This window comes from Neopelma chrysocephalum, unplaced genomic scaffold (assembly GCF_003984885.1).
Source record: "Neopelma chrysocephalum unplaced genomic scaffold, ASM398488v2 Primary Assembly neopelma1_24, whole genome shotgun sequence".
Lineage (NCBI taxonomy): Eukaryota > Metazoa > Chordata > Aves > Passeriformes > Pipridae > Neopelma > Neopelma chrysocephalum.
The window spans coordinates 48,869,434-48,884,368 of NW_020897693.1; the positions used below are offsets into that span (position 1 = coordinate 48,869,434).

Here is a 14,935-nt window from a genome sequence, read left to right on the forward strand (position 1 = left end):
AGGCAACCCTGGCACTGCGGCTCATCATCCAGGAGCCCGAGTGCCAAGATGCACTGATGATTTATGCCCCCCACCTCCTCGTGGCTCTGCTTTTCCAAGTCTACATGAGCACAGAGCAGATGCCAGAGGAGGTCAAGATCTTCTGGAGGCAATGCCAGGAGCAACATGAGCTTCCCAACGACCCCAACAGGTGCTCCATCCCAGTCCTCTCCCCCTCCCATGCCCTCGGGGCTGGGCCCAGGGCTCCCAGCATGACCTGGCCTTTGCTCTGCACACAGGTTTGCAGTACAGACCATCAAGGCCCTGCTCTGCTGTCTACACTGGGAGGATGCGGTGGTGGCAATAGAACGTAAACGTGGCTGGGACACCCTCCTCCATCCTGACACCCACCATTATGCAGTTGGGCTGCTGGCCAGGTGAGACATCCTTCTCCCCACTGCCACCATCATCTCTCCCCTGGGCATGGGGCACTCCACACAGTCCCTGTGGCCATGAGCCAGAGGGCCTTGGCACCAAGGGATTGAGGAGCAGTTCAGAAAAAGAAGCGAGAGGAGGGTGCACAGGAGAAGCCACATCTGAAATTGCTTGCGTCCCATCCAGGGCTACTGGGGAATGACCAGGCCTCTGGGCATCACTCCTGGAAGAACTTTGCCCACCCTGCTCAGGGTCGATGGCTCCTGTTTTTTTCTTGACAGGGAGATGCGCAGCGTTTTAGTCCCCTTCTATTCCCTGATCGCAACCCACCTGCTCAGGCTGCTCAGCAGGGAGGAGCCCCGCTGGGAGCTGCCTGCCTTGGCCATCCTTGTTGAGGTGAGCCTGATGGCGAGCGCTGCCTTGCCCACCTGCCTCCCCCTCTCTGCCCTCTCACAGCCGCAGCTGCCCAGGATGGTGCCTACACCCTGTGCTGCTGCCTGGGCACAGCCCTCTGCGTCTCTGGGCTCCTGCAGCCCAGGCACCTCATCACTGCTCTCTGCCTTCCAGCTCCTGGACTATCTGGAGGGGAGAAAGTGTCATGAGAGTGTCCTGCCAATCCTATCAAGGCACCTGCGCAGCCAGTGCCCTGAGAGCCGTCGCCTGGCGCTCAGAGGACTCCTTGTGCTCAGTGTGGATCCCTCCATGGTGAGAAGGGGACACCCGGCTGAAGCCATACTGGCAGTCTGGGGCTGGGGAGCTCAGGGTCTTGGGCTTGGCTGGGCTTTGGCAGCTCTGGCAGCTGCTCCTGGCTCTCCTGCCTCCCTCTTCAGCTGCCTTGGCCCTGAGGGAAAGGCCTTTGGGGCAGCAGGGTGGGGTTGCACCACCAGAGAGCTGTTGGTGGTGCAGCTGTTCAGGGCTTCACAGCACAGCACTGTCTTCCACACAGGCCGAAAGCATCTCCAGCCTGGCTGAGCACCTGGTGGAGCTGCTTCATGATGGAGACGGAGATGTGGTCAGCATGACCCTCTCTGTCTTCCTGAACATGCTCCAGGACAAGGACATCGAAGCATTCAGCTCCACTGCCCCGAAGCTGGCCGAGGCGCTCCAACCACTCTTTGATAACGTAAGGCTCTGGGTGCCTGGCACTGCCTCAAAACTTTGTGCCTTGTGGGTTTTCAGGCCTGTGCCTGTGCCTGCTGGGCCTGGAGCACCCAGTGCTGAGGTCTTTTTCTCTTCTTTTGGACCAGGACAACACCCACGTGCAGCTGCTCTCCATACGCCTCTTCCAAGAGGTGATGGAGTTGCTTGCGGAAGAGGGAAGAAAGACCTTGAATACGCAGGTGCACCAGAGCCTGGTCCCCCTGTTCTTCCATCTGCACGATGAGAACCAGCGCGTGGCAGAGGTGAGCACTTGTGGGCTCTGGTGTCCCTGTGGCAGGGGGCTCAGCCGTCTCCTGCCCTGGTGCCATGTCCTGGTCTCTGCTGCCCTGCAGGCCTCTCGGGAAACACTGCTTTCTGCTGCAAGTTTCCTCAAGAGGAGGGATCTCGAGCAGGTGCTGAGGAGAGAGCAGCCCATCAAGTTCTGCGATTGCCTGGTAAGGATGACCCTGAAGGCCCAGCCCCAGGCTGGACAAGCCCCCAGCCCCCAATGCCCTGGGTTTGGGGTTGGCCCTGTGCCCCTGCCCACTGCTGCACCCACCTGTGGGACACCAGCCTGCACCCCACACGCTGCTGCCTTCCCTCGGCCCTGCAGGCTCTTCTCCAGGCTCCTCTGCTCCCAAGCCAGAGGGCCGCTGGAGCCCTGGCCCAGCTGGGCTGTGGGGCAGGGCAGCTCCGTGGCTCCTCAGGAGCACCCATTCCTCTGCTCCCTCCAAAGCCCAGCACCACCAGGCCACAGGGCCGTGCGGGCAGGGGAGGCCAGTGCTGGGTGAAGGCAGCACCCAGACAAGGGGCAGAACCTCACCCAACCCTTCCCTCCATGCCCTGCTGCTCTCTCCAGATGGACAAGGACGTCAGCCAAAGGGATGAGCACCTCCACCAAGCCCTGCCATACCTGCAGAGCCCACAGCAGCCCCTGCGAGAGGTGGCCGTCAGGTTCATGGGTGAGCCACAAGCCCGCGGTCCCTCCCCGCCCCGCTACAGCTCGACCCCAGCCCTGGCTGCTCCAGCGGCAGCAGGATGCGGCCCAGGGATGTGCTGTGGAGCCCCGAGTGCCCTGGCAGCTGCTGCCACCCTCTGCCAGCCACGCCTTTGGGTGTCCTGATGTGGGAAGGCCCTGGGCTCAGGCTGCCCAGGCCAGGAGGCCGTGTGGCTTGGCTGGCAGCAGCTCTTGGGGGAAGCTGTGCCACTGGGGCCCTGACACGCTCTCTGTTTCCAGGGATCGCTGCCTGGCACATGAAAGACCTGCAGCCCGTCATGAATGGTGAGTGAGGACAGCAGGGTGTCCCTGCAGGTTGGTGGGGAGGAGTACAGATTCTGGGCAAGGAGCTGCAATCCCTGTCCCGCCTGCACTGGGCTCTGCTCCCTGCACGGATGAGGGGTGCTGTGGGCAGAGCAGACACATTTCAGGGGCATGGGGGCGATTGGGGGCCAGCACCTGCCGGCTCATCCTGGTGGCCCCTGCTCCCTCCTGCCCATGGCAAGAGCTGGCTGGGATGGCCCTGGTAGGAGGGGCTCCTCGGCTCCCCACACATCCGGGCTCTGACCGTGGCTCCCTTCCTCTCTCTTCCAGCCCTGGAAGTCATGACCGAAGACAACTGCCCCTCCTACTCCACCATGCGCACTGCAGTCTTGTCTGCTTTTCGACGGGCAGTATCTAAGTAATCTTCTCCACCAAGACAACCAATGTGCCAGGAACAGCACCAGACAACAGCAAAAACACCAATTCTCAGCGGTCCTGGGCTGGACCCAACTGAGCCTGACGGCAAGGCCAGCCAGCTCCTGGCCTCTCCATCCCTATGTACAGCTCCCTCCCTCCCTGCTTATTCCCTTCTCCTGCCCACAGTTCATCCCTCCCCTTCCCCTTAGGTTAAGAAGATTCATTCCTCCCCCTTCCCCTTAGGTTAAGAAGGTTCATCCCTCCCCTTCCCCTTAGCTTAATAAACATTTGCTTTCTCCCCCTTGGCTGCATCTTTGTGGAACTCAATCAGAACAAACCCTGAGCCCCAAAGCACACAGGCTCGCTCCTGCCTTTCTTTTGCCCCTTGCGCAGTGGGCACAGACACAGAGGTACGAGGGCAGTTCAGGCTGCAAAGTTCCCTGTCCTGAAGGTCCAGTTCCACAACATTAAGTGAAGTTAAAGATCTTGCTGGACACACTCAAGGCTGCTGAATTAGAGGGCCTTTACCCACACCCTTAGCACATCTTCTCTATCTGGGCTTTTTCATTCATGGCAACATCAGTTTAGATCAGTCTATTTAAAAAACTCACTCATTTCCCACCACTTCTCTGGGACAGAAGTTTATAAAACACATGTCTAGCCAGCAAGGGTTAGAAACTTTTCCCTCGCCAAAGACCAGATGACTATTTCAGGCCACAGACTGCATCAGCCCTAAAAATCAGCACTGCAGGAAGGATGAAATGAAAGAAACAGTGAATGAAATGAAAGAAACATCCATGCATTTGCACTGGAGCATTATTATGACTGATATTTTAGTCATGTAAATAAGGCCACCACTTCTGCAACAGAGCAGTCCAATCCCACATGTAGCCAGTCTGGGGCAAAGAAAAGCTTGATACTTCAGCATCTACTAGGTGACAGCAGCAATACTTGTCATGAGTTTGCCTGCCTCTGTCCAGGGCAGTGAATTGGGAGTTTCTGCCTAATTTCTCTTCCTGCCCACAGGACATTGAATTAAAAATTTACCCACAACAGGTCCTGGCTCAAAGTAGTTAGCTCAGCCACGTCACTGGAAGATGGATACTCATCTGCGTACTTACTAAGTCATAATGAGGCCAGGTTGTCCTCTCTCAGCATCTTGTTTGCTATATGGAAGTAGCCAATCTGTTGAGCTGGTGCTCTAGCACCTCTGAGCACCTATAATTTATATATCTACCCTGGAAATGTTGAATAATATGCCAGAACTCATGTCCTACATTCTTTGTTTTGCCTATCTGCATTTCCATGGCATCAGCCAGTTCTGCTGTACCCTCCTGGACCCCACAGGAGTCAGGGGCTCAGCACCACTCACCCATGCTCATTTGGATTTTTGAGTATTTTCTTCAGCTACATCTTTCCTGGTCTCAGATATGCACTGTATGGCATTTGGAATAAATACCTGCAGCTGCCTTTTTGATTTTTTTCTCTCTTCTCTTCTTCCTGGTAACATTATGTTCTCCCAGGGAGGAAAAACATTAGCTTGTTGCTTGGGATGATTCAATTACTCAGCAGTAGGTCAGAGAAAAAAACAAACATTGGATTCTGCTTCTTGCATCCTCTAAGCAAAGTCCTTGTTGGAGCACAGATGAACTGGAATTTCAGAGAGCATCTTAGGACCAGCAGTCCAAAACTACTGAAATAGTTTCTTTAAAATGCTTTGTTAAAAAATGATTTATCTACAACCAGTAGCTAAACATTCATCTTCTTAAAAATATCTGGATTCATTACTTATTATCAGGCCTAAATATTTTTCCCTATTACTTGGAAAGAGGTGTGAAATTCAGCTAACACATACAAACCCTGAGTTTCATTAATAATGATGTCTGCTTTTGGAGAGTCCCATTCTCCTATCAGATGTTTGGATAAACTAGAGCCAGATATAGACATCTCCCACAATCTTCTTCAAGAATTTGTTCAAAGGAAGACTATGTGTCAGCATTTGCTACCCCAGCTCTGCACTTTCCCTGGATGTTGGCACACATGAAGCGTTCACACAAGCATTCATGCAAGGAGTACTCATGCTGTCATCCCAGTGATAGGAGATGACAAAGGGGAGGTCCCAAACAAGGGACAAAATAATGCCCAGGCAATCAGTCAGACTAGATAAATAATGAAGAAATGCACTTCTGAGAAGCTTGAAAACATTAGTGTATAGCAAGGACAGGAAGCTGCACCGTGAGCAAGAATGAGGAATTGATGCAACAAAGAATTCAAGCTAAATTTTGGTGCAAAGGGCACAGCTCAAGAAAGCCTTCATTCAGCTATTACCTGACCACAGAAACACCCAGACATTCCTCTTCGGCACTTCTAAGGCACCGGCACTCAACCTCAGTGCCTGGGCTTGCCAGGATTGGGCAACCCAGTGCCTCCTTCAGCTCTGCCAGAGGAGACTGAGCAGCAGAGCTCGTGTACGCAGCCAGGCAGAGCACCTGCCTTCCCAGCCTGTGGGCACAGCTGCCTGAGAGTGGCCACAAATAAAGCTGGGGCATTTTCAACAGCCCAGCACTCACAGTGTGCAGCCAAAGGTGTGAAGGGAACCTCCTCTTCACATCTTAGTGCCAGCATGACCCAGCCATTGTGCTGGTCAACTCCAGCTCCCTGCCCTGAAACACTTCTTCTCTGCTGCAGAAGCCAAGAGGGAGGTCCACTCAGCAAGGCACAGCTGGTGGAGACACAAAAGCAGGGCATCCCCCTGCCATGTTTCTCTGACTGTCTCTGTCATCCTTGGATGAGCTCCTTGGGATGGGGGATCCTGAAGGCTTCGATACAGCCAGGCCTGGGTCTTGGCTGAGGCATGAGAAGGTCACAGGGTGACCTCCAAAATGCACTCTGAGAATAGTCTGAGCAAAATCCCACCTGCCTGAAGTTCCCTCAGAGAAGGTGACTTAGTTGTTCTTATAAGCTCCTGGACCGTTACAGGTAACATCACCTCAAAATATCTCTCACTATTGTCTGAGCTGTAGTAGGTCTTTCCCAAAGTGCTCTTTTCCTGGTTTATGGAGCCCAAGTGATGATGAAACTGTCACAGCTCCAAGTTAAGATCTTCTCCTGTTTTGGCAGGAACAACCCATCCCTTTCCAGTCCAAGGTGGGTTCCTGGTTGAGTTCTCTGCTTGCTTTCTCTTGGTTTTAAGGTGTGCAAATCAGAAAGGCTGTGTTGTAGGGTGTGCAATCAACATGGCTCTGTCAGCTTACGTCCAGGGCAGGAGCAACAGTGCAGTCCCTAAACTGACTTGCCTGTTTACTTTTGTGATAAACCTAATCTACGTTATCTGGGAGGTCCCAGATGGCAGACACTTCCCAGTTTCTTATCAGAGCTGGATGTGGGCATGTGCCAGCCCTTCCCTCCCTTTACCAACACACTCTGCGTCCACAGAAAAATATCACAGAGATAATATATTTTATGAAGATTCTAATTTCTACTTCCTTAGTTTTAGTTTTTGAAGAGTGCTTTCTTAGGAACATACCCATCTGTCATGGTTTGAAAAGGTCCAAAATCCAATTCTGATTCCTAGCCCCCCCTCCCACATCTCAACCCCATGTGAGATGGGTTTTCCAGACAAAAACACTAGACTCAATATGGGGGAAAGGAATATATTACAGGACTATACAGCAAATAAATACTATAATACACTGCATACAATCTTAACTCTATATCTATCTCTACCATGACAATAATATTTACAATGGGCCAAATCTCTTCTCCCTCCAAATAAAAGTCCAGGAGAGAAGAAGAAGAAAAGACCCCTTCCAGTCCCTGAGCAGCAGGTCTCCCTCTCTAGGCAGCAGGCTCTCTTCTTCTCTTCCATCAGAAACAGTTGCTGGCTCTCTGCCAGCACACACGAGGGAGGTTTCCAAGTCTCTCTCGGCCCCCGTCTCCAAACAAGGGGTCTTTCCATGGGCTGCGTAACCCCAGACACGGCCGCTACACCATGGTCATATCACGAAGCACCGGGGTCTTCGTGACGGTCTGGTATCCTCAGGGGAATCCAAGCCCCTTCTCAGAGCTCCCATGCTCTGACTCAAAGATGGCTGCCAGCTTCTCTGAAGCTGCAGCAAGGGGGGGGGGGAAGCCCAAGCTCACCCCCTCCACACACATTCCTTTGGCCGTCCTGGCTTTAGCTCTCAGGACAGTCTGAGCTTCTTGCTCCTCTCTGTAGTGCATACTGCACTCCAAGACTCTTCCAAGTGAGTCCAATCATCCTCCTCTCTCTCAGAGGAATCTCCAGTGAGTTTGGGGGTTTGGGTTATCCAGTTCTTACCCCGAAACTCTGTTCCTGCTGCTGGCTCAGTCCTCTTTCAGGTGCTGCCTTTCTGCTTTCCTTTCTCCTCAGACATCTCTGTGTCTTCCATGCAGCATACCGGCTTCTGCTGCTCCTTTGGTCCTTATCAGTTGGCTCTTTGCCACTGCTCTTCGGACGCTGCTGTGTCTACTGCTGCTCCGTCTGCTCCCAGCGTCTCCCAAGGCTGCCTATCGGGAGAAATTCTCCCAGCTCTTAGCCACAGGCACTCAGCCCAGTTCTGAGTCCCTGCAGCCCCCCAACCGGGGGCTGGGGGGACAGAGCCCCCTAAGGGGCCGGAGCCCCAGCTCCTCGTGGCTCACCACAACATGGCCACCTCTTCTTCTAACAACAAGTACCACTGCTTCTCTTCCAGTGGAGAGATATGTTTATATTTTGCAGGAGCACTGATTGGGTCAAACCCCAAGGGTCACCACCCCCTGGGGGTTACCACTTTTAGCTTCAGGGGGAAAAACCTGGCTCAAACCACTACACCATCTTTTCATGTTTCCTCTCCTCAAGAATCACAGCAGAGAAATGACACATTTAAATTTGACAACTCTGGTGGCTTATTTTCCTGTTGTCACATCTTAAATCAAAGGGGAGAAGAACGCAAAGAACAAGATTGCCTGAGAACTGAGATAAACCTCCTCCTCTGGTTCACTGTGTGCTTGGTAGGATTTGCAGATACAGACTATCTAATCACATAACTGGAGTGGTGTTTACCCACAAGAACACCAAGGAGAACAACACTGAGCAACCCTTTGCTATGGACTTATCAGTTTAGTAGGATTAGTTCAAAAAAAGTTTGGTATATTTTGGGTTTCTAGCCTACAGCTTTTCAAATATCTGTTGTTTGGGCTGAAGTTTTATTCACTGTGTACCCATTTTAGGCTGAATATCTGATTTTAGAAATTTCAGTCTGGACTTCAGAAATCTGTCAGAAATGAATTTATCTCTTTCCAACAAAAAGACTAAAGGGGAGGACACCTTGTTTTGCCCATGCAAAACCCCAAATTTCCTTTCTCTTGTCATTTAGGAACAAAATGTGGAACTAAGAAGTGAAGTAAATTCTAGGTCATGAACATGGGTTTTCCCAAGCCCATGAACACTTGTCCAGATTAGTTGGCTCACAAGTTATCTCCTGACTTTGCTGCTGCTTGAAGAGGGACAAAGACCCTACAGGAGGAAAGGGAATTTCAGCCTAAATTAAGCTCTTAGATTCACAAATTAACCACAGAGTAGCCTGGGTTATTAAGGGAAAGTCATCAATAATAACGATGCTAGGATGACCTTGCAGTGTAATGCCAGTGAAATCTTGTCCTGCCTCTTAGTGGGTTTCTTGCTTCCCTGGAGAAAACCTCAAGGTCATTGGCCTTTTCCCAGTACTGCTCTTTGCTTACTCTAATTGCTTCCTAATCCCTAATTGAAGCTGCAGACATGCTGGTTGGATGAAACCTAAGTTCCTGGGAAAAAAAAAAAAAGACACAAATTGGCAGGAGGTTCTATGGGCATCTGGAAGAAATGAAGGACATTAAAGACTTGAAACTTCTGCGATCTCAATACATTAGGGAGCTATTTCTGTTCAAAATGAGACATGGCAGAGAGCTGGGGAAATGTTATTACAGTGGGCAGAGGGGAGAATCTGAATGAGTTGTTAAGCACTCATGATGAGCTGTTGCCCTCACCTAAAGCAGCTCTGGGAGGTTTGGGGTGCCCAAGAAGCAAAGACACAGGGAGATCTACTAAGTGAGGGTCTGGTCAGAGTGACCAGAGTTTTTTCGTGTCTCCTCTCAGCAAAAAGGCATTTATTTACCCAAATAATCCACATTTCTGAATAGAAAAGTAGAAAATAGCTCTCCAAGCAACTGAAAGCTTAGTTTTCCCAAGCTGGACACCCAAGCCAATGTTTTATTAGGAATCAAAACTAAAAGCTGGGCACACACCCTGTTGCTGCCAAACAAGTCCTGATAGAAAGGATAGAAATGTAAGAAGATCTACACATGTAAAATACTTAAGTATATATATTTGTTGCATTAAGGGTACATGCACCTAAATTGGGGAGAGCACTTCATTTCTGTGCCTGACTCACCAGCAGTACCCATGGCAAGCAGCATATGTCAAGGTGCCAGAAGTCTGGAGGATGTGTGTGGGTAGGACTGGGAGGTCTGATCCATCTCTGATGGTTTTACTTCTTCTTTCTGAGTTCACAGCAGTGCAGAGCAGATTTGAGTCTTGTCTGTTTCAAGTCACTACCCAATGCCTCCAGTGTTGCCTGCACAGGAATAGCAGGTATCACTTCTCTAAAACCATAAAAGGACTAGATACATGATTGTCGGGAAAAAAAACCCAAAACACAAAAACCAAAAACAAACAAACAAACAAAACCCAAAACAAAACAAAAAAGGCAACAAACAAACAAAAATCAGGAACAAAACAAAACACACCAAAAAAAAAAAAAAAAGAAAAAAAACACTAACACCACCAAACCAAACAAAAAACACAAACAAAACCACAAAAACAACCCTTAAAAATCTAAACCCATGGAACCAGAGTTGCAATAGGAAGGTGGCACATTGTCACCAGGCTGATTTACAGCAAAGGCTGGTCACTAGACCACACAGGTCCCAGAGCAGAACCCAGCACAAATCTACTGCCTTCTCTTTCACCTTGGTCTGGTGAAATCCAGCAACAGGATAAAGTGCAAAAAAGGTAGACACAGACAGCAGTGGTCAAACCAAGCAGAGTGATGGAGCACTGCACTGGTCATTATAAGGAGTTTAGAAGGTCTTTCATGGTTGTGTTGAATTCACTGGCACCCAAATGACCTGAGAAGAGGCAGAATAAGAGCTCAAGCCTTGCTCAAAACAAATTTCACTCTCAGTGAGGGATGCAGGCACCAAGTCTGGCACACCACCTAAAGGAAAGCAACATAGGCAGGCAAAGCTTGTCCAACACTAATAAATCAGACCCTGCAAGCCAGGCTAACAATGGTTAGAACCTCATTGCTGCATCTCCTTGGGATTCAAATGAAGCCACAAAGAGGTGGTCAGAGCAGGACAATGCAGTCTCCCAACAGGGTTGTTCCACAGACAGGGTGATCTGGGACAGAGCTGTGCCCACATAGCTCCATTGCATCCTTTCCCTGTAAAATGCAAAGAGCATATGGCAGGCAAAAAGGAAACGCAAGCCAATTATAAACCACAAAATCAAATAGCAGTGCCATCTGGAGTGATCAGTGTTAGTCACTCCCCATTTGCAATCCCAGTGCAAAGGATAGAGATGGTAAAGAGATGTTACAAGATCATCCCATTTGGAAACTGTCACGTTCAGATTTAAGAAGGGAAGAAGTCACACTCATATCCCTTCCAGTACTCTAGGAAAGAGAGAGGATTTGGAGGTGGGGGACACGCTTGGTTCTGTTTTCATCTGAAGTGGTTTGAATGCTCAGCCTATTCAACCTAGGAAGCCCCAAAACCTAAGCAAACACCCTGTGGTCTGAAATTAGCACTATTCCCATCGTAAGAGCAGCCTGCATAACTATCCAGACCCCCATTCATCACTTTAAAAGAGCTGGTTTTAATGCAGCTGTGCCAATTCTGAGGGGCTACACCCTTCCACTGAGCAAACTCGTTGCAAGCAAAACCTGAATGAACCTCTATCTGTTTGACAGATCAGGCACTTACTGTTTAATTATACAGATGAGTAACACCAACGAACGGGTGCTTTTTCTTCGGAGTTTGTTACAGGGGAATGAATACGAATTAGGCTGTAAAACAAAACAACTGTGGTGTAAATAGTGTAATTGCTGCCTTCTCATCTGTGGCAATCAATGATCTGTTAAGGCATTTTACATGGCTGCCACAAGCCACTTCACCATCTTGCAGTCAGTGGCAATAAATAACTCCTTTACAAATGAGAGAAAGGGAGATGTACTCCAGTGTGGTACCCAGAGAGCTGCACTACATCAATGGGCACAAAGGCAGCGTGGAAAATGATGTTGACACTCACTTCTTAACCCCAAGGAGGGGTGGACAAGTTGAGCACTTCATATGGGCAGATCCTCATTTGACAGCTTTACCTAGGAAAGTCTCTGGAAGGGATGTTTATTTGAGGTCAAAATGTGTACCCCAGCTTCCTCATGGAGCCTGTATGTGCCCTAAATAGCAAGTGGGGGGATTTAGGCAGTGATTTCATCATGCCTCTAGTACAGCAGTCATTCTGAGCACTACTGCAAGGCCATCCTCTCCCTCGGTGCAGGCAGCTCAGTGGTGAGTGGGGCCAGGGCTCTCATCCCTCTGGGCACTGCCTGGGTCTCCTCGTGCCTGCACTGCCACATCGTTACAGACATTAGGGAAGAGAGTCAAACCAAAACCCTGCCATGGAGAGAACTGCCCCAGCAGGCCAGAGGCAGAGAAAAGAAGGGCTTCTTCAATTGTTGCCCCAGGGTCAGGAACCTCACTCGGCCCTTTCTCAGATAATGGAGAAATGAAATAGGGCTGTGGCTGGTTTGTCCAATTTTGCCCCAGCATGACAGTGCTGACTCAGACCACAGAGCAGCAACAAGGGCCCCAAGGGCAAGGCTTTCTTCTTCTTTCAGTTGAATGTCTGAGCCTCTCCCTCTCTGTGCAGATAATTCATAGCAAGGAAATATTTTCTCTCAAAAATTTGACACTCGTCATTTTCCTCCTGATAAGAAAGGTTTCACAGAATCACAGAATGATTTGGGTTGGAAGGGACCTTAAAGACCATCCAGTTCTAACCCCCTGCCATGGGCAGGGACACTTTCCACTCCACCAGATTGCTCAAAGTCCCATCCAACCTGGCCTTGAACACCTCCAGGGATGGGGCATCCACAGGTTCTCTGGGCAACCTGTACCAGTGTCTCACCACCCTCACAGTCAAGAATTTCTTCCTAATATCTACTTTAAATCTCTCCTCTTTCAATTTAAAGCCATTAACCCTTGTTCTATCACCATATGCCCTCACAAAAAGTCCATCTCCAGCACTCTTGTAGCCACTTTAGGTACTGGAATGTCCTATAAGGTCTCCCCAAAGCCTTATCTCCTCCAGACTGAACACCTCCAGCTCTCTCAGTCCTTCTTCACAGGAGAGGTGCTCCAGCCCTCTGATCATTCTCATGGTCCTCCCCTGGACTCGTTCCAACAGGTCTATGTGCTTATGTTGCCCCATGCAACATAATTTTTATGAGAAAGCCAAGGCACTTTTCTACCCAGGCCACAAAGAAAGGGCTGTCATGCTGGCAGCATCAAAGGCAAGTGCTCAATCATTCCTGTTCAGGCCTAAGATGCCCCATCCTTCATTCCCATCCTCCGGGAGGAAGAGCTTTCACACAAGAGTGAGAGCCAGGGCTCAAAACCCTTCTCACCAACTGCATAAGCACAGCCTCCTCCTGCAGCTCTGGCTCCAGGTGCCCTTCCTAAACAGCAGCTGGAGCTTGTTAGAGCAGCCATAACCTGCGGCAAGGTCAGCTCTGCATGAGAAATCAAACCAGAGTTGCGAAAATGGGAAGTAGAAAGAAAGCGCTCAGTGTGTGGTCACTGAGAGCAGATGGGTATGAGAGTGAGGAATGAGCACCTGCACGTCTCTGCCTGGAGGTTTCCGAACCTGGAACCAGGTTTATCTGCGCTGAACAAGAGCCCTGAGTGTGCCATGCCAACCTACACCCACACTGCAGGGACTTCACCTTCAGCTCAGTCCCATTCACTCTGAACCCAGCCTCAGGAAAGGCATAACCCTGAGCATCCCCAAGACAGGCACAGTTTGGTGTGAACCACTCAGCCATGGTTCCTTCCAGCAAAGCACCCAAGACTGTGAATGAATTGTGTGCTTCAAAGGAAAGCTGCTCTGCCTTTGCCATCACTGGGCACGTGCACACACACACACACACACACACACACACACACACACACAGGGTAGGTGTGTGCAGGAGCTACTTGGCTTCACAGCATCAGTCAGTAGCTGAGGCAGGTTACCTCAAATCTCTCCTTTAGTCTCTTTGCTCTGGCACAGCAGTGTCCTGCATTCGGATGTTTTGGTCACATTTGATCACATCATGTGGATGTTTGATCACACCTGTTCCTTGCACACTTGGACATAGTCATTGCAGACCAGGTCTCACCACTTCAGCATCCATTTGCAACATGACTGGCCCCTGCAGCACAATCAAAATGAGAAGGAAAGAAGCTGGCAGCCAGTCATGCCACTCTCCCAACAAGCCTGACACAAGCTGGTGCCTCCTAATTTCAGTGCCATTGATTCTCCTCCTGCCTGTCTCTCCTGCAGGCATGGCCCCTGGGGCTGCCCTGCAGATCCCCTGCCTCCCCAGCTGCCCATAGTACTCACAGGACTTCTCAGAGCAGCATCAAGACCTGGAAACAGAGAAGACACGGCTGCCTGTTCACATCCCACCCCACGAAAGAACTAAATCAGCTGGCAAGGCATGTTTTTGTTGTGTTCGTTGAGGACAGCTAGAAGAGGGGCTTTTTTCCTCTAAATCAGTGTGAATTCAAGAAGGGAGTTCACATCCAGTTACAGGCACAATAAATAAGTACATGTGCTTGTGTCTTGGCTAGAAATTACGGCCTAGCTCTTCCCAAGCTCACTTTTCCATTTGTGGCAAGAAATTCCCACCTGGCCTGTGGCAGCATAGCTGGAGTTACTGCTGCTCTTAGATTGATCCTCAGAAGGGAATTTAGTGGAGTCTCTGCTGATCCCACCAACCTCATATCTGACCCGCACAGAGCAGAGACTGAAGGCGTTGCTTAAGTTCTCCCTAGCTAGTATTTACTAAATGTGAGCAAAACCAAAAAAAGACAAATAAATTGTGCAGGCATCCTCTCAGGCCCCCTGATACCACAACTCATAGCTGTTCATTTTGTAACCACCAGCAGCCCTTTTTTTATCTTCCTTCAAGCAATAGTCAGTCATTTGTCCAGACAAAGTGCATCTCCCTCTCTGATCCTTACATTGGTGCCTGGGGCCTGGCTTGGCAGGTATGGATGCCCAGATCCTCCCAGGGCCAGTGATGGCTTGAGCAGAGTGATCACAGTCTGTGAACAGGACCCTTGCACATCCCACAGGGACACTGGCAGGAATCGTAACTCAGAGCTTAACAACTCAGCAGATCTCAAAGCACTTAACACAGGCAAATAGGATGTATCTTTTCAAGGGAAGGGCATAGGGACAAAGATGAACATCTCCAAAGGCCTTCAGGCACCTAAAGGGCTCTGAAACTAGAGTCACACCACTGTCCACAAGTATGGCCAGATGTTGGCCCTCCTGGTTGCCCCCATCATTTCCCCAGTGGGTGCACCGCACCAACACCTACTACATGAAGGAAG

At 50.2% G+C, this 14,935-nt stretch overlaps 1 protein-coding gene across 1 annotated transcript; it reads left to right on the top strand.

The window, feature by feature from the left end:
- The first annotated feature begins 8 nt into the window (after nt 1-8).
- Nucleotides 9-3,457, top strand: LOC113963187 (maestro heat-like repeat family member 5). Its single transcript, XM_027674092.1, has 10 exons — nt 9-190; nt 279-416; nt 696-810; nt 982-1,119; nt 1,361-1,537; nt 1,662-1,817; nt 1,908-2,009; nt 2,414-2,516; nt 2,792-2,836; nt 3,146-3,457. The coding sequence occupies exons 1-10, from the start codon at nt 57-59 to the stop codon at nt 3,235-3,237; spliced, it is 1,200 nt and encodes a 399-aa protein (XP_027529893.1). The 5' UTR covers nt 9-56; the 3' UTR covers nt 3,238-3,457.
- The last annotated feature ends 11,478 nt before the right edge of the window (nt 3,458-14,935 follow it).

Bases quoted from the DNA above. Each gene is read 5' to 3' on its own strand.
- LOC113963187 (XM_027674092.1), top strand. From the start codon at position 57: ATGATTTATGCCCCCCACCTCCTCGTGGCTCTGCTTTTCCAAGTCTAC. The intron at 2,010-2,413 runs GTAAGGATGACC...TGCTCTCTCCAG, and splicing joins TCAAGTTCTGCGATTGCCTG to ATGGACAAGGACGTCAGCCA. The intron at 2,837-3,145 runs GTGAGTGAGGAC...TCTCTCTTCCAG, and splicing joins CCTGCAGCCCGTCATGAATG to CCCTGGAAGTCATGACCGAA.